This window comes from Parasteatoda tepidariorum, chromosome 5 (genome assembly GCF_043381705.1).
Source record: "Parasteatoda tepidariorum isolate YZ-2023 chromosome 5, CAS_Ptep_4.0, whole genome shotgun sequence".
Classification (NCBI taxonomy): Eukaryota; Metazoa; Arthropoda; class Arachnida; order Araneae; family Theridiidae; genus Parasteatoda; species Parasteatoda tepidariorum.
Window position 1 is genome coordinate 43,486,823 of NC_092208.1, and position 20,142 is coordinate 43,506,964.

General features: G+C 28.7%; 1 protein-coding gene across 1 annotated transcript in view; it reads left to right on the plus strand.

The window, feature by feature from the left end:
• Positions 1–14,728, plus strand: part of LOC107450534 (eukaryotic translation initiation factor 3 subunit l) — a 22,252-nt gene extending 7,524 nt beyond the window's left edge. The window contains exons 10-19 of the mRNA XM_043039978.2: positions 418–572; positions 3,086–3,259; positions 3,381–3,514; positions 9,006–9,135; positions 9,775–9,848; positions 9,943–10,000; positions 10,091–10,129; positions 11,323–11,415; positions 12,877–12,957; positions 14,611–14,728. Coding sequence (XP_042895912.1) covers positions 418–572; positions 3,086–3,259; positions 3,381–3,514; positions 9,006–9,135; positions 9,775–9,848; positions 9,943–10,000; positions 10,091–10,129; positions 11,323–11,415; positions 12,877–12,957; positions 14,611–14,643 — 971 coding nt within the window. The 3' untranslated portion in view covers positions 14,644–14,728. The remainder of the gene's footprint in view (positions 1–417; positions 573–3,085; positions 3,260–3,380; positions 3,515–9,005; positions 9,136–9,774; positions 9,849–9,942; positions 10,001–10,090; positions 10,130–11,322; positions 11,416–12,876; positions 12,958–14,610) is intronic.
• The last annotated feature ends 5,414 nt before the right edge of the window (positions 14,729–20,142 follow it).

Sequence of the window (20,142 nt, forward strand, 5' to 3'; positions counted from 1 at the left end):
AAATCAAATTTTCAAAGGTGGAACTTAAAAACACAGTTTAATTTATTTGTTTGTAAGGAAGAGCCAGAGAGATACTTTATAAGCTTATATTATGATTAATATTCATTTTTTATCAGTAAACAGTTATAATAATGAACTCAAGAAAGAAAGACATATTTGTAAATTTTAATTACTTCTCCAGGTCATCATAGATATGTGTAAAATTTTAAATATATTTTAAAACTAAGAAATATTGAGAAAAAGGAAAAAAAAACTTGTTTAAATTTTTTTCAATTTAAACTGTCTTTTTTTTTTTTTAAACTTAAGAAATTTTCCGGAATTTTGACTTGGGCTCACAATCACCCCTGATATTTTATGCTCTCTTTAATTGCTTTTATTTTTATTAATGTTTATTGATTTGTTTTCATTATTCATTAGGTGACCCTGATAGTGTTGCTGGAGAATTTGGAAGACATCCTCTGTACAAAATGTTGGGATATTTCAGTTTAGTTGGATTGCTTCGGTTGCATTCTTTGTTGGGGGACTATTACCAAGCTATCAAAGTTTTGGAAAATATTGAACTGAATAAAAAGGTAATTTTTATTTTATTGTTTACTTGTAAGTATTAAGAATATAATTCACTTATTAGATGGAAATGTAGGAGCTGAAAGCTTTAAAGATTATTTAGGTGACATTGATTTTTGGTTAATAGGAAATAGATTATCAGATGGCTGAACATTTTTTATATTTTTGTCGCTTAACTAGAAAATATTTTAAGGATGACAAGATATGTTTTTAGCGACCTCTCAAATCTTCTTCACATAATCGTTATAAAGAAGTTAATATACATTTAAACAACTTGCACCTTTATGCAACTGAATCGAGCTTCTTTAAACTTGTTTAATCACTATTCGAAAGTGACTGGTTTCCTGACCTGTAACATTAGATCACTATCGAAGTAAAAAGATTGACATCGAAGAAACTTATCTTTTTCTGCAGGTCAAGTGTGCTGTATTTTTCCTCCACCAATGAAAAAATTCATGACTATGGGCTGGGGGAGAATTTGTAACTGTGACTTTCGAATTAGGATCTGTTCACTTAGTTTCGATCTTATAGATTTTTGTGTCTGTAATCATCTGAAATATTACTTGAACTCTTTAAATATTTCCAAGTATTAACAAGATTTTTTAAAAATTGTTTTTCGAAATAGAATTGATAATGTTCGTTTGATTTAGAAAATTTATTTTAAAGGATTTTGGGTGCAATGAAGAGTTCATTTTTAAGATTCTCCTTACTAAACATTTTAAACTCTTATGATTATCTATTTAAAATTTTGAAAATATGATAAAAGTACTTTTTTCATTAATCCTAGATAATTGGCAATTTCTAATCTTTTTTTTACAATTTCAAAATACTTAGTGCATACAAAAACACATGTATCTAACCAGATCTGAAAACGTTAAATTGTATCAAGAACTATAATGAGATAATATAATTGTAATTACCTTGTAAAAATTGACAATTAATCAAATTTGACAGTTTGTTTATATCGATAATAAAAAAAAAATATGAATTAAAAGTGACTACTGAAGATTGAATCATAGTTTTAGATTTCATTCTCTAAATAACTTTATAAAGGCAAATTGGTAATTTGATATATTTGCATCTCTTATTTAAAGTTAAATATTTACATAAATCAGTGAAATATTTACATAAAATTGTCTAGTAATGTTTGTAACATGTAATCAAGTTTTTATCTTCCTATCTCTCTGATTTCTCTCCGCCATCGGCATCAAACAATGTGTATCTGCACTGTGATTGGTTAGAAATCTTCTATCAAACTTAACCTTTGTAGACAAGCTATCATATGAAAAATGTTGATATGTTTTAATTGAATCAGGAAACGGACATTTTTCAAAAAATCGATTGGAAACCAGTAGTTTGTCGAATTTTGTATCAGTTGCTTAAGGCTGTTTGTAAAAGAAGGCTCTAAGTGATATTGCAAAATTTAAAATTTCTTGATGAAAGATCTTATTTTAGTCTTATTGAACTATACAACATATTGGGAGGTGTTACCTTTTTTTAAGGTCGTTGAGTTTCTAGACTTTTTCAAGGTTCTTAAGTGGACGCCTGAAATATCTCAAATTCAACTGTCAAAATAAAGTCTTCTCTTATGTATCAGTGCTCAATTGAACATCTTTTTTCTTGTCTTGGATAATAGAAATCACTAAAAGGATGATTTATAAAGCAATTCCTTTCTTGTTTTAGGCTTTTTCTTGATTTATAGTTTCATGGATCTAATCTAACGCAATGATTATCCAATTAGAGCTTACAGCAATAACATTGATTATGATTTATTTCGTCAAATCAATAAATTTCAAATACTTCAGTGACTTGTTTTTGAATGTGTATGAAGTGGTAGAAGAATCCTAGTGCGTTTAACAACAAACAGTCGTCGACTACTTCAGGAAGACTTGTTTGACAGCATTTTGAAACACCAAGGGTGTGAATGCTAAGATGTGAACAATTTAAATTAATGTTGGGAATTTATATAGTTCGCCAAATAGAAGCTAGTGGATGAGAAAGAAAGAATGACATATTTGTTAATGCTTCACATACAGAACTGAGTTACATTTAAACTCACTGAAATTCACGAAAAGTGCACTTATAAATATTTTAATTGTTATTTTGTTGATGATAAATGAAAGTTTATTTTGAAATCAAAATTTTCTTAATAACTGGGTAGCTGCGTGTTCTTGTAAACTTAAACCTTCTTGTAAAATAAGTGTATTGTAAGTCTAAATTTGTTTTTAAAGCAAAGACTTTAAGCTTAACTTTATAAATCATTATTACGATTCAAGGTCTCTAAGATGTTTTATCTATAAATTATAGAAGTATAAATTATCACTATAAGTTGTTATAGTCATTCCATATTTGATTTTAAGATGTTTCTTCTCTAAATTGTTTAAATTTAAAAAGAGTTATAAAGTTTAATAATAAGAAAATTATGTTTTATGAGGTTACTTTAATTGTTTTTTTTGTTTTTGTTTCCATGTTTTATGAAAGTTTATTACATACTTATTTAGTTATTGGGATTTTTTTTCAGAGCTTGTATTCCCGTGTTCCTGCTTGTCAGATCACCACATATTATTATGTTGGATTTTCTTACATGATGATGAGGCGATATGCTGATGCCATTCGCTCTTTTTCCAATATTCTTCTGTACATTCAAAGAACACAGCGAAATCTTTTCCAACAAAGGACTTATCAATCTGATCAAGTAAAAAGAAAACATATTAATTCATAGCCTTTTAACTAAACATTTCATGTAGTTTAAAATAATGAAATAGTTGTTTTTATTAATTTGATTAAAATATTGTTTTATTCTATTTTTCTTATAGATGAGTAAGCAAACCGAGAGAATGTATACACTACTGACTATTTGTTTAGTATTACACCCACAAAGAATTGATGAAAGCATTTTATCCACCCTAAAAGAAACCTATGGAGAAAAACTATTAAAAATGCAGAGAGGGTAATTGTGAAAAATTTTCTCCTATAGTTTTTTGCATTAGATGGAATAAAATTAGTCATTGTATGTCTTGTCCAGCAGTTTCGACAATAAAATACAGTACAGGGTAGCCAACCACCTGGAAAAACTGAAATTTGCATATTTTTTTATACCAAAATTTTTTTATACTTGAAAAAACCTGGAAAAATCAGGAAAATTTAGGTAAAAACTGGGAAAAATCGGGGAATTTTGAAGATAAGTTGGAATTTTTGTTCTTTGAGTTTCTTAATTTTACTAATTTTTTAATTAAAATTTATTTTACCATCTGTTATACCAATTTTTTAAGCTGCTATACCCTTTTTTACCATCTGTTATACCCACTTTATCAGTGCTATTTTGTGGAATTCCACGAATCTCGAGACCGCCCATAAAAATGGTGTTTTTTCTAATTTTTTTATTTTATTTTTAAAAACTTATATTTTATTTAGTACCAATTATGTTTTAGATTCTGATTTGTAGCAGAAGAATTATTTAATTATTGTAATCAATGTCCTGTTTCCTATTTCGCTACTATTAGATCAAATCAATTTTTAATATGATATTACACCATGGAAATTGTGAGTCCCACATTTCAGTGATCATTTCAACATGTTCAATACCCATAAATCTGTGTTTTGATCTTTTTTTTTTTTTCGTTTGTAATTAATGCAATTGATTTTCTCATGGTTTTTAAAATTCTGCAAAATTTGAGTCACGCATTTGAGTAATCAGTTTTTGATGCCCTTGATCTACGCATTTGAGTAATCAGTTTTTGATGCCCTTGATCTACGTTGATACCATCATAAATCCATTTGGAGTTGCAACTGTTTTATCAGTTATTATTGCTACTAATTTGAATGATTTTTTTCTTCATTTGAGTAATTGCTTTTAGATGCCCTTGATTTACGTTGCTATCATCGTAAATTCATTTGGTGTTGGATTGTTTTATCAGCTATTATTGCTACGGATTTTACTGTTTTACTTTCTTTAAACCCCAATATTTTTATACATGATTATTACCTTTTGCGAAATTCATCTGGAGCATAGTCACTTTTTGATTTTACGGTAACACTGTCTCTTTATCACAGTTATTGCTACTGATATTCACATGGCAACAAGAAATTTAAATCATACAATTGAGTAATTACTTTTTTGATGTGTTAGATTTGTACTAAATCATGTGGTATTTGGATAATTTTTTTCCCTTGGAATTCCAATATTATGATACAGATAATGCTTGCACACTTATGAATTCACCTTTTTTCGACCGTGATAATTCCATAATTTTTTTCTAAATTAATTATTTAGAAGATCTCACTACTTATTTCTTCATAATTTTAAAAATTTTGATGTTTGGAATACTATATTTATTATAAAATGTGAATCTCAAACAGGGTTCTTGCTGTCCTAAAATGTCCTAAAAAAGTGCTAAAATTTTTCCCCAACTTCTTTAGGGCCTAAAAAGTGCTAAAATTTCTTCTGGGTGCTAAAAAAGTGCTAAATATTTTTTATTTTGGCGTTTTGAAAATTTTTTTTTGAGCGGTCGGATTCCTTAAATCGGTTTCCCTAAATCCTTAAATTCTGTTGCCTTCGGCTCTCCTGCTGCCTCCATCTTTTTAGAAGATTCTTGGGCTTTGGGGAAAGAAGTTCTTTCTTCTGAGATTTTATGGGCTTTAAAAGTTGTAGAAAGCTACTACTCCTACAATTCTTCCAAAGACACTGGAAAATTATTTAGTACAATGTTTCCAGACAGTTCAATAGCACGTCATTTCACCTGCAGTGAATCTAAGTGTGCATATCTCTGTCATTTTGGACTTGCACCTCATTTTAGCATGCTACTTCTGAAGTGCATTGATAATGCCAAGTTTTATACATTGCTTTTTGATGAGTCTTTGAACAAAGCGACACAGCAGAAGCAGTTGGATATACATATCCACTTTTGGAACCCAGATAAGAACATTGTAGAGACGCGATACTTAACATCAGCTTTTCTGGGCCATTCTGTAGCAGATGACCTTTTGGCCTGTTTTTATGCATCAGTCAAAAATGTAGACCTTAAGAAATTATTGCAGATTTCTATGGACGGTCCTGCTGTCAATTGGAAGTTTTATAATAATATTCAAGAAGATTTGTTAAAAGAACATGGTGTTCAATGCAATGCAATAGGAAGTTGTGGGCTTCATATTTTAAATAACGCATTCTACAAAGGTGAATCTGAAACAGAATGGCTCATTGGTTCCATCCTGAGCTCAATCTTCTATCTTTTTAAAGATTCACCCACAAGAAAAGAAGATTTTATTAATCAATCAACTGAGAACAAATTACCACTAAAATTTTGTAACCACCGTTGGCTGGAAAATGCACCTGCAGCTGAAAGAGCAATATTGCTTTGGAATGATCTGAAATCTTATGTGAAAAATGTTGGCAAGTTTAGAAAAGTGAAATGTAAATCCTTTTTAACTTTACAAGAAGCAATAAAAGACAAATTAATTCTTGTTAAGCTGAACTTTTTCTTAAATGTGTCGGAGCTAGTTTCACCATTTTTGAAACTGTATCAAGCAGATCGGCCACTTTTACCATTTTTTGCTGCAGATATCCAGGATTTGGTATTACATAGTGTGCAATTATATAACATTCTGAAGCCAGAATCTATAGAAAACTTAAATTCTCTGGAGAAACTGTGCCATTTTAATTTTTGTGATGAAAAGAATTATGTCTCTCTGACAAAAATCAGTGTAGGTTTTAAAGGTGACCAAATTTTAAAGCAGTTGGCCTCAAAAGTTATTTCTGACCGGGATCATATTAATATAAAGAAAGATTGCAGAAAGTTTATCACCAAAATGTTAGAAACTTTACTAGAGAAATGTCCAATAAACTATTCTGTTGTAAGAAATGTTGCTTGCATCAATCCAAAATTAATGTCAGAAAACAAAAGCAAGTGTGTTCTAAAAATGAGAAACATATTAAATTACTTAAGTAAAAAAAAGAAAATTGAGGAAAAAGATTGTGACAAAATTAAGCTGCAATTTGCATCATGTATAGATTAATTATGTAATTTTTACTTCATGAATCATGAAACACTTTATTTGTATATTTTTAATATCATGTATAGATTAAGTATGTTATTTTTACTTTACATCAAGTGCTAATTTTTTTTTCTTAGTCCTAAAAAAGTGCTAAAAAAGTCCTAATTTTTTTTTGAAATAATTGAGCAAGAACCCTGTCAAAACACACTCTTAATTATCCCCTTTTTGACATATCTGATTTGTACTTTTTCATTGTAAATATAATTAATGGTTTAAACGTAATCTTTTTTCAGTTACTGTAATAGATTTCAATTTTTAATATCTTTTTTTGATGCAATGACAACTAGTTGATGCGTCGACACGACTAGAATAAAAAATTTTCAATATGTGTATTGTTTTATGCATTCATAAAAACGACAGTCTTATATTTCTCTCTTTGTTCTACAAAAAGTTGAAAAAATTAAGTACTAAAAAAGAAAAAAACATTAAAAAAAGCAAATACAGATAATTTCTTCTTCCAACAATTACATGTCTCATATATATATGGAAAAGTACTTACTATTTTACATGAAATAATTCTGATATTGTTAATATATGAAAAATTCATGTCCTGCACCTGAGTATTTTTTATTTGTCACAATAATTCTATTGTTTTATCTAACGAATGGCCTGGCCTGTCTACCCTTTTTTATCACTGTAAATGTACCGACCTTGCCCATTTTGTAAAAATAAGCCGTCATCCCTTTCGCGCCGAGTTTTTTTTTTTTTTTTTTACAACAGAGCAATTTTGTTTTCATAAACTATGAGTAGGACAACATTATGTACTGTAGAGCCACCTATGTTCTGTAAATGAAAATACCTTCAAAAATATTGGCAGGACTGGTGGGAAAGTCTCCCCATTAGACAGGGAAGCATTTGTATCCCAAAAGATTTTTTTGAAATTTGCTTGGGACATATGTGTCCCGTCAGGCGCAAAATTTTTTTCAGGAAAAGATTGTTTTCTTCAGTACCTGTTTCAATGAAAAGTCTGCTTTTGATTAATTCAGTTATTTATAATTATTTGACTTTTAATTTCATTTTTTCATTTAGTAAGATTTTTCTTATGTTGTCTAGTTATATAGTTTAAATTTGCATGATATTCGGTTATAAATTTTTAGTTTAAAATATAAAAATACATATACAGTACGGAACCCGTTATCCGGAAATTCAATACATTTTCCCACCATTTTCTTTAAAAAATGAACCTCATAAGATTTTAGGATTTTTCTTTCTTTTTTGAAAGATTTTTACCTTACCATCATTTTTGAAATAATCATTAGTCATCGTTTTTTCTTCTTTTTAAGATTATTTCCAAATATTTTTTTTTTTTTAGTTGGGTTTAACAATAAAAAAACGGCTTTTAGTAGCGATGTTCCCGATCGTTCCACATAATCGGTTCCTTACTGTATTGTACATATTGTATACAAGATACATATATTGTCTTTTAGCTTACCTTTAATTATTTTTCGAAAGCTTCCCGTTTTTCTGTTATTTTGCTAATGAGTGAGAATTACTTTGGGCAATATACATATAAAATAGTATGAGGGTTATTTAAAGATGGAATTGTAACACAATGTTACCTATCTTGATAAATTTTAATGCTAGTTTGTGTGCCTTTTCAAAATCTCTTTTCTGTGACAAAACACCTTGTCCTTTTTTATTCCTAGGTAGAGCTCTGATATTGCTTGCATTCCAGAAGTATTATTTCCGATGCTGTTTCTCTTGTTACCCTAAAACAATGGGAAAAAACTAAGGAATATATGGAAAACATGTTAAATGATGTATAAACGGAATATAAAAATATTTTATTCATATATCTTTATTGAGAAGAAAGAAAACACATTTTTTGTTGTTGTTCTGCACTGTACAACACCCTAAGGTTTCTATTTGTAAAAACACAAGCAATTAAATTATCTAAACTTAAAAATAATTTAAACTTTTAAATTAAAAAAAAGAAGAATAAAATTTGAAGAATTTTATCTAGTTTTTTTTCTAAATAGTATGGCCACGAAAAATGTGACAAATTTTGCATTTGCAACATTCATTCTTAAATACTGACTATTTCTTAAAGTAATAATTCAAATACAACATTATTTAAACACTTGACTTCGGCTTTAAGAAAATCGGTTGAATAGAAATCGGCTTAAAGAAAATTAAACCAATGAATTTTATAAGGAGCACTGACTGGATTAAATACAGTATAAAGTGGCTCGATATTGAAATGCAAATAGAAATTTTTTTTTTGTTGCTAATCAATCTTTTTGAAACAAAATCTTGTTTTTTTAAAGTTATAGAATGTAACAAAATGATATATCTTTTCTTTAGAATGCTTCTTAGATATTTCTTTCTCTATAAATTATTTTCTTTAAATTTTAAAATGAGTTTCATTCAATTCTGGTGTTTCATCACAGGGATTTAACTGAATTTGAAGCTTGTTTTACATTTGCATGCCCAAAGTTTTTGTCTCCTGTTCCACCCAGTTCAAATTCGCAGAATGCAGCTAGTCCAGCAACACCTTTGACTCTACAAAATGCACATAAAGTAAGTTCATTATCTTTTGGTGGAGTTTAAATTTAAGATTAGCTATCCTTCTTAGAATTATTTTTTGCTGGGACTTTTCAAGTTTTGATGAGAACTGTAATATTTCTCATTTACAATTGTTATCTTTATGATTATAGACTTATACTAATGTGATGACATTGAACACCAAATGATGACAAAGCATTTATGCATCATAAGTAACAAGATTAAATTTAAGTACACCTAATTTGCTTGATTGAACGCAATAGTTATATTTGCAGCGCAAATGCAAATCAAAATTAAATCTGCAGCATAACTTGAACTTGAACATGGACATAGACACCAGCTCTGCACCTATGCCTGTCACCTCTTCACTACCTTCTTAGAAAAATACTATAGCCAGGAAAGCAGACAGATATATTGGCAACACACTATGCTGCAGTCCCCAACCTCAGCAACTTATAGGCCACCACCAGAGCTAGGCCTGACATCTGCCCACAACAAGTCGCTAATTTATACAGGGCTCCCACTGTAGTTCAGATAACCTGAAATTTGTTACACTAAATTTATCTTGCATACAGAATATTTATTACTTTTAGGATTGACTGCTTTGATTGACGTATGGTATAGTGTTTTAAAATCGACATTAATTTCTTTCAGGAACCATTTGTTGCTCAATTAAGAGTATTCATGGATGAAATCAAGCAACAAATCATGCTTCCAACCATTCGCAGGTCAGTAATTTTCTCTAAATTTATTGTACATGTACAGTACTTACTATGTTAAAGTTAAAATGAAGCATGTTTTCCTAATTGTTTTCTTTTTTAGTTATCTTAAATTGTACACCACAATGCCAATAGCAAAACTGGCAGCATTCTTGGAAATGGTAATTAATTTGTGTATTTTTTATTTAGATTCTTTCACGCATTTTCATATTGACTTGTATTCATTATTTTTTGTTCTTGTTTTTTTTTAGGATGAACAAGTTGTAGTTAACTTTCTTCTATGCTTTAAAGTATGTTTACCAATTGTTTCTTGTTATTATGGAACTTACGTTTTGTTTGTGTGCTAAATTTAAAATGTCATTGTCTTTGGAAATCCTAACTTCCTGACACCCTTATAAGAAATTTTTTTGTTGTGATTTTCGAATACAGTTTTTGTTAAAATTATCCAATCGGTGTGTGATATTGTACTGTAATTATATAATAATTGCTCATAAAATTTTGACAATATGTTTTGGATAGCTTTAAACTGGTTCCTTAATTTTTTGCTTAATTTAAAGGTAAGCTTTCTTTATTAGACAAAGTTTTTTTTTGTGACAAAAAAAGTGGTGAAATATAACATTTAGCTGTGAACATAGCATTTTGAGGTGAAATAGAGCTGAATATTTTCCTTTTTCCAATGTTTAAGGCTGTAAATTTATGTGATTTGTCTGTTTATAAAGTCAACTTATATATAAATAAATATGATGTAGCAATTATTGTTAACTTTAAAATAAATTAATGATGAAATAACATTTTAAACGTAAACATTTAACATAACGCTTTAAAATAACGTTTTTAGCAATTGAAAAAAAGTTGCATTACCTAATTGAGTTAATTATTGTATACATTGGTAATTACTATATAAGATTGATAGAGAACTATATTATATGTTCTCTATTGGTAATTTTTAAAAGAATACATTTATCTAACATTAATCTAAATGGATTTATTTAGGGATAATTCCACTATATTGGTTATGTCATTCCACTGTCCTTCCTATGTCCAATCATTGTGTTTCTTCTTTATGAAAACATAATTTAAAAAATATTAATTTATTTTATGCCCCTTCAGCTAAAAATAATTTAGTCAAACTTTTCATTAGTTATTGGGCTTTGTTATTTTTGAGACATCTAAGAACGAATGCTGTAGAACAACTGCTTTTTTATATATGTGAATTATATCAGAGATTAATTGATAATGATGAAAATGGCAAACTAAGTCAACACTTATACCTTTTTATTATGTTTAGCACAAAAATGTTCATTAGTGTTAAAATATACATTTATGTTATTTTCTGAGGAGCTTTAGCAATCCTCTGCTTGACAATTAGTAATTTATGTTTGGGTCTGGGCATATAGGCTTATATAAATTATTCTCGTAAGTTAATGTGTAATAGATTATTAACATTATTAACAAATAACATTTTAACATTATTTGTATTTAGCACAAAATGAAGAATATGGTCTGGATCAAAGGCACTAGTGGCTTGGAAGGTGAATTTCAATCTGGGTCTGAAGTAGATTTCTACATTGATAAAGTGAGCTGCTCCCCTTTTTTTCTTTCATTAAATATCGTCAATAAGAGTAAAGAATACTTAAAAAATTGATTTATTATTTTGTTTCAAGTTGAAGGTAGTTTGTAATCTATACAATTTTATATTTTGCAATTAAAATCTATTATTTCAAGGGCAAATTTTAAATTTTTGCAATTTCCTAGGTTTTCTGTGTGAAAATATTTCCCCTTAAAATTATAAAAAGTTTGTATAGAAACTTTATAAAACAGGATGTTTTGTTTTAGATTTGCACAGCTGTTAATTCTTCTGCATTTTGCCGAGCATTTGGCATATTTTCCTAGTTTCACCTTTCCATGTCATAACTAAAATCTTCTGCATTTTTATTTCCCAATTTGTGATTACCCAATTGGGCCTTATATCATATTAGAAATATATTTTAATAATGTGGTATTTAAAAGAAAAAAAATCTATATTTTAAAACCTGTGGATAAATAATAAATCAAAACACTGCCTCGTCACGAAATCATTAGTGATATTAACAAGAACACTAGACTAGACATTGTGGAATACAAATTTGTGTGAATTAAATGTGTTCAAAGCTATCAGAAATTCGTTTTCAGAAATTTCCACATGCGTCATAATAATTTAGCATTGAAAATATTGGATTTTTAAAATCATGTAGAAATCAACTGCAATAATTGCTGAGAAACGAAAGACAAACCATCTAAAATGCTCTGCGATGGTGCAAAACAAATGCACTAAGAAGTTAATTCTAAAATGGGTGTTTCTAAATTAGTGTGTGGTTTTAAAATAACGAAAAATTAAAGATTTCAAAAATCGCGTAAATATCTGCATCAATAACTGCTATAAGGCAAGCACAAATTGAGCATGTGCAAAAATGATTACACAAATGTGCAATCAAAATTCGCCCGTTTCAATAAGATTGCATTTGAAAATAGCGCAATGTTATGAACCTTGTTGAAACTGGTAACAACAACCATAGATAAAAAATCTCTCAGATTTGTGAAATAATTGTGATTTGAAATTCACACATAATCATACAGTTATAAAAAGTTAGGTATTTTTTTAAAAAAAGAAACGTGTATTTATGTCGGAATTGACTAGATTTGTACTCTTTGCCTGTTGTAGCAACGTTATGCTGGATATTATGTTTTTATATTTTGTAATAGATGATTGAGCAAATTGTTTAAAATGATTATGGTTAATTTTTTTGTGTGTTTTTTTTAATAACTTCTATAATAAAATGGTGTTAAATTCATTATATAATCAGACATTCTGTATTGAAATAAATTACAAAATATAAAAATTGTAGTTATTTCTTGATTTAATATTCCAATTTTTAATTACTATAAATTTACATAACATTTTGAAGCTTATAAAATCTTAAAGCATTTTAAAATATTTCTTCTGTGTGTTAATAGCTTATTTAACAAATAATTAATTTTTTTTCTTCTTCTATTTAAGGACATGATACATATTGCTGACACAAAAGTAGCTATTCGTTATGGGGATTATTTTATTCGTCAAATCCATAAATTCGATGAGGTAAGAAAATTTGTTGTTTTCTATGCTTTTTAATAAATTTATTTGTTGACAATTGCTAATACGTTTATACTTAGCAGGAAAAATCTTTTCATTTTTAAAATATAGGAAAAGTGAAAGAAAAATTATTATAGAGAAATCAAGCTTATGCAAGGAAAGATGTAAAATTAACATGGGCTTACAAAAAACTAACATTGGCTTAATTTAAGATAGTTATGCTTATAGAAATTACTGTTTATTATTCAAAATATCACAGGCTAAAATATTAAGTGGTTTGAATCAAATTAGTGAAAAAATACAAGCATAATTGATTGTATTTTTTTAAAAGAACATTATCTACTTGAAGAGGAGTGAACTACACCAAACACACTACACTGAAAGAACAAGTTATATATGAGATTGGAAAAATATTCCTTCCATCAACCAAGTGTCGGATATACTTTGATAGTTCATACCGATGTATCGTCATACCATAGCATCCATGCATTGCTTTAGCCTTTTTATCGGCTATTAATGCTATGAATTTTCACAAATTTTTTTAACAAAAAATTCCTTTATTGTTTGTACATTATTACTATATGCCAAATTCAATTTGTGCATTTATTAGCCACTTTTTGACGATTTCACTGTTTTTTCGAACAATTTTTTTCACTGTTACTACCACTGATATCCACCAGTTTTTTTAAGTTTTGATATTTTCATACCATATAATAAAAACCGGAGATTTGGATCACTCCTTTTAGTAATTACTCCTTGGTGCAGTCGATCTGCGCTAAATCCATGCTGCGCTTTGATATATATATTTTTTTGCAGTTAATGCTGTTAATTTTCACATGATTGTTTTAAAATCCCGACATTATGTTACAGAAAATTGAAATTTGATGCAATAATTCCATCTATTTTTCTTCAATTTTTTATTCGGAAGTTATCACTACTCATTTCTGCATATTTTTTAACATTTTGATATTTTTAATTTTATTACGACATTAATTATTATAAAGTTTGAATCTCAAAATACACATTTAATTAACCCCTTTTTGACGCATCCGATTTGTGCATTTTCATAAATACACCTAATTTAAAATTTTTTCTTTTTTCAGTTATCACGATAGATTTGAATTTTTAAAATCTTTTTTTATATGTGCGATGACCACTTGCTACGAAAAGAGAGACATTTTTTTCAATGTATATATATTGTTTTATGTATGCTTAAAATGACAGCCCTTTATTTATTTCTTCTTTGTACAAAAAGGGGAAGTACTGCAGAGGGGGAAAAAATCAGACAATTTCTTCTTTCAACAATCACTTGTCTGATTATATATATTTATTTGTTCTCTACATGCTGCATTGTCCTTAAATAAATCATATCCAATTCTTTTGGTTTTATGATTCATTAGCAAAATATATTTGATAGAATATTTTAAAAATTTCTTCATAGAAATAAATTTCAAACTATTTCTTCCTAAATAATTGTTTTAATGAAATAATAAAAAATATATATTCATTCTGTAATTCCAGTATAATTAAATCTGGATATAAAGTACAGCTTTGTATGTATGTAAACACCCTTTTTTAAAAAAACTTCTAGTTAATTTTTGAAGTTGTGTTATTAATAATAAATAATTTTCATTAAAAGATTTTTTTCTATAATTTCAGATGCATAGAACTATTTCTGCCATGCAGATTTGATTTAAAGAAAACAACATAATCTGTAGATATAGATTTGATCTTGATGTTAAAAAGGAACTCTGAATAAAACATTCTTTTATAACTACTTTGCTTTTTGTGTTTATGTATTTTTTTGATTTTCTTTATTAATTTAAACTCTTGCTGATCTACTATTACTATAATATATATTAATAATACAAATTGCTTTTGTATAACATAAATTAATGAGCAGTGATTACTATGCTGGACTTACTGGCATAGTAGTTGTCAAGAATTTTAATAATTTTATTTGTGTTACTGAACTGTATTGGGCTGCCCATCATAGATTAATGTTGGACAAGCCTAGGTCTAGTGTAGGATAGAAAAAAAAATTAATTAAGTATCAAGATTGAACTGAACCTATAAAATTGCTAAATAGTAAAATTTTCAGCATATGGAGAATTCACATTATATAAAAATCATTTGTTATAAGTACAAATATACATACCCTAATATAGGATTGCGCACAGTGATTATGAATGAGCAATAATAAAAAATCTTTAAAAGCACTGCTTGAGAATCATTATAAAAAATTTATTTTACCCATAATGGTGACTTTATTGTAGTTGGAGTGGTCATGTGGTGTTGGCATCTCAGCTGAAGATCACTTAGAATGGACATGATTCCTGAAATTCACAAACAAAATATCTGCTTGGCATACAAATAAGGTGGAACCAGACATACACTTTCAAGGCATTGCCAGTTTTATAAGGCCACCAGTGAGCATTTAATAGAACTGCTATGCACTGAACTCATACTTAGTGCTGAAGGCAGATATATATTTCAGCATAAATGATGATAAAACTCTCAGAATATTTGTGAAGTTATATAATAAGATTTCTTATCACCAAGAAGAAACTCTGACATATCTGAAAGAAAGTGTGAAATTGCTTAAGATGCTTCAGGTGTCAAGTTTGCAAAATTTGAATGAATTTGCAATTAAGCTTTCAGCTTACATAGCTTAAGAAAACACCAGGTGAACAATTCAAGCCTCTTTTTCTAAATCAACTTGGTCTGGGGGCAGCCTTTGCCTGCCCCTAAATTAAAATTTTATGTCTGTGCTGTATACTTTTTTTTGCTTCATTTGATTGATTGATTTGTTCATTTACGTCGCACTAGAGCTGCACAATGGGCTATTGGCGACGGTCTGGGAAACATCCCTGAGGATGATCCGAAGACATGCCATCACAATTTTGATCCTCCGCTGAGAGGATGGCACCCCTGCTTTGGTAGCCCGACGACCTGCACGCGAAGTCGAGCACTTTACGGTAGAACAGTTTAACAAGGACCAATACCGCACACCCTCGATCCCTACGCAGACTGATCCAAGTGGTCACCCACCCGCACACTGACCGCAGCTAGTGATGCTTGACTTCGGTGATCTGCTGGGAACCGTGTCTTAACGATCAGTCCACTGCGGGACGTTGCTGCATTTGAAAATTGTAAAACATAAGTCCATATTTTTCCAAATACTTGCGGCATTATAGGATTCTTTGAGAATATTTTGAATCCTGTTTCATGAATATTGAATGCATAATCTGGTTCTTTTTGAGTTGTATGGTATTCTTCGTTGTATACGTTTGAATGCTTTGCTGGTTTCATAAGAAGGGCAGCTTTTTTTCTTTCTAACTCATGCTACTTTTCAAATGAAACCAAAAAGCAATCAAACACAAGCTCACCACTCTTTACACTTGAGGATATTACAAAGTATTGTATTTTTGCAAGAGTATTGTATTTCCATTTCTTGTGTCAGACATCTGCTTCATTCTGAGTCGCACCAACCAAATTCTTCTTTATTAGTCTTCATTTGAACAGAAACTTTTCAATCAACATCATGTGGCCTTTTCAACTTAATCCAGAAAGCAATTAGACAAAACTTCTGTCTCTAGACAAGCAACATTTAAAAATAGTAAACACTGTGTTCAAAACTTACATGGTAATTTTTTTAACTTGTTCTGCTATAGAATCATTTTATATTTGCATAAGAATTTGCAACACCATTAACTTATTTTAGCATTGGATAAGCTAAGTTAAAATTTAAATTGAATCCTGTTTCATTTTCATTAAGTAATATTAAATCTAGTATATATCAAGATTAGTATGACATTGAAATCTAACCAATGAATTGGGAAGTTATAATTGCTAGATTTACTAAATTCTGCACCTTCTAATAGGGTAATTTATTATTTTTTTTTAATCAAGTAAGAGCATAGAGTTTATAAATATTGTTACGAGTAATTTAACAATGTGTTATTTCTCATGGCTGTCGTGCAAGAAAAACTTATAAAAGTAATCTTATTTTTAAAGATCAAGATTTCAGAAATGGTGCTGATTTAATAAAAACAAAATTTTTAAAATAAAGTCATATTTTTACTAAATGATATCAACCTGAAAATATTCGTTTTGTTATATAAAAAAATCGTTTAATTTCTAGGGATTAATATCAGACACTCAAAATTTTGTGACTAATGTAAGTCACATTGAAAAAAATGGCCATGATTTATGTAAATGAGATTTGCATTTATTTTGCAGAAGTCTAACTTTTTTTCTGATAAAATTCAGTTTTAGAGGTGTAAAACTGAAATTATAACATTCAGATGAATTATCCAGTTTTGAGTTTTACTCAGAAAGAACTACTGATGAACTTGGATTGTATTGGATGAAACATAAAATCATGAGACTAATATAAGACTGTGTCCGGATTTTAAGTAATGCATTTTATAGGACTAATTCATTTTGAAACATTCCAAATTTTTATCTGTAAACAGAAAGCTGAATTCTTGTATGTGTATGAGGAAAACTGATGCAGTGACAATAACGATGGTAGATATGCTTAGAAATAATGGCACAAAAATGTACCAAATCATTGTTCTTAAAAAATTAAAGATGTAAAACCTGTTAAAAATGCTGTTGCAATTTTCAATAGATATAGATGTCTGCAGATAAATAATAGTGTAGAACAAATGATGTTTTCTGTTGGAGGAATTTTTTTTAACAGGTCTTAGATACTTTCATATCCCTGATTTCAAATCAGTGATCGGTTTCTTTCTCCAAGCTTTAGTTTTTTTTAAAATTATATTTTTAGTCTCTTTTGTCGAAATGTATTAGTTTAAAAATGTAAAAGAGGGGATAGTTTAAATAAGCGACTAACTCTTCGAAGAGTTAAGACATAGCATCAGGAATAAAAATTGCATAATAACCCACGCCTGAAAATATCGTCTTACGCCGCTAGGGGTGCCTACCTAATATGAACTATTTCGTCGTGTTATGAACTGGTTATATTAAGGGAAGCTTGTCTAACCGTGTATAACGACATTTTCTCTTATAAGAAGTTTGTCGCAAAATTTATGCTACCTCCTGTTACATATAACGTTTTCAAATGTGTACATTTTGACCAAAAGAGAGTAAAAATATCATTTAAAAAAATTGTACCTTTAGGAGCAAAACTAATTTCTGATTTGAAATCCCAGCAGCCGAATTAGGCAAGATCAAGTATTGGTATAAAAGCAGCATAAAATTTTTTTGTTGCCCAGTGTAAGTTAATTTAACAGTGTAAGTTAATTTAAATGTAACAGTACAAGTTATAACAGGGTGCGTAACGATTTTAAAAAGTGCTTATTTTCGTTTTTTGAAAACCCTTAAAGGTGTTTTGTTCATTGGATGTTTTTAAAAAGTGCTTAATTTTCCCTTTTCCAAAATGAGATTTTTTTTCTTTGCTGTGTCGATTTTCGCCACAAATTATTCAAAAAGCGAGGTTTGCTCTATTCAACGTTTTCACAATTATTTCAACCATAATCCATTTCGGCATACCGTTGGTCCGTAGCGTATGAAAGCGCCAATGGTTTTATATGATTGATGAAGTATTTCTTGGTTCGCATGTACGTATACAGACCTGGATTCGGTGGGAGGGATTCTTGCAGTCTCATGTGCAACTATTAAATTTTTGCAAAAAATTCTAAATTTCATGCTTTATTTCCCGCCCTTTTAAATCGAACCGAAAAATCTTTTTAAATGTTGCTGCTGGCGGGGACCAACTGAATACGCCGAAAAACCGCCACTTCCCTTAATGGCGAAAGAAAATTTTATTTCTCTTGCTTCATTTCCTCAAAATTTCGATTTTATTATTTAATTTAATAAAGATAAGAATTAACTAAAATTTTTAATCAAAGGACATTTACTTGAGGGGCTGTCCACAAATTGCATGAAATTTTTGTTAAACTTTTATTGTACTTTATTATTATTTTTTTACTTATTACTTTTTATTATTGTATTATTAGCTTCAAAATTTTTAGTACCCTTAAATTATTTTATGAAAAAAATATTTAGGGGCAAGATTTTAGGCTTTCACTAATTTAAACGCAGCAAAAAATCTTATGTTATTCAGATTTGTCAATCCAAAAATTTTTTATTTATTTCTTAATGATTTTATTTAAAAATAATTGAAATAAAAAAAATCAATTATCTCAGATTTGTTAAATATTATGAGTGTAGGGACCATATAATAATTTACTTCTGACGAAAATGCTTAGCTTCAATCTTCATTGTATTTGCATTTCATTATTGATTATCGATTGGATTTTTTTAATTATAACAAAAATCTACTGTGCATTATATAAAGAGGTATAAACATTAAGTAAAAGGAAAAAAGAAAAAACCCTTTTACTGTCTTTTTAAAACTTCGAAAAAATTTTTCCCTAGAAAATTTTATTACTAAAAATTATTCGATGAAAAGAGTTCTAAGTCAAAGCGTGCCAGTCATTTTAAGATTGAACAGGTTATTTTTGGAACTTTCAAAAGATTTGAACAGGTTACATTATTACAATAAGTTATTTTTAAAATATTTAGGAAAGGATCTTAAAAATTTTGTGGGCCTTGTGTCAATATTTGTTTTGATCAGTCCCTGACGTCAAAGAGAGGATTGAAGAGAGTATGAGAAAATCTTATACTGGATGTATTGCTCGATAAGTCCTACTTCTTTTTAGCGAGGTAATGACATAAATTAGCATCACATCCGTTAAAAATAAGTAAAAAATATCGAGTTATTCGGCAAAAATGTTTAAGTCGATCTGTAAATGGACTTCAAAATTGAACTTGGAGCTTGTTCGTTGTTCACGATAAGACTAATGTCAGAGTCGATATTTTAATAATAGTATAAATATTGCGTTATAACACATAATAGTTAAAAAATTTAACTTAAAGAGTTCAAAATAAAGTTCTTTTAGAAAATGAGTAAAAATTAAATTTGCAGCTTGTTCCTTGTCCCCTATAAGAATAATATCAAATTTAAGATATATTAAAGACATAAATATTAAAATAAATATACATATTAACTGTTGAAAATTTCATTTGAAGAGTGCAAATAATAAGTTTAACAAAAAAGTTATCCTTTAGTAAATGAGAGAGTCATAAATTGAAATTGGATCTCGTTCGTTGTCTATGATGAAATTAATATCAAATTCGAGAATCAATAAATGACTGAAA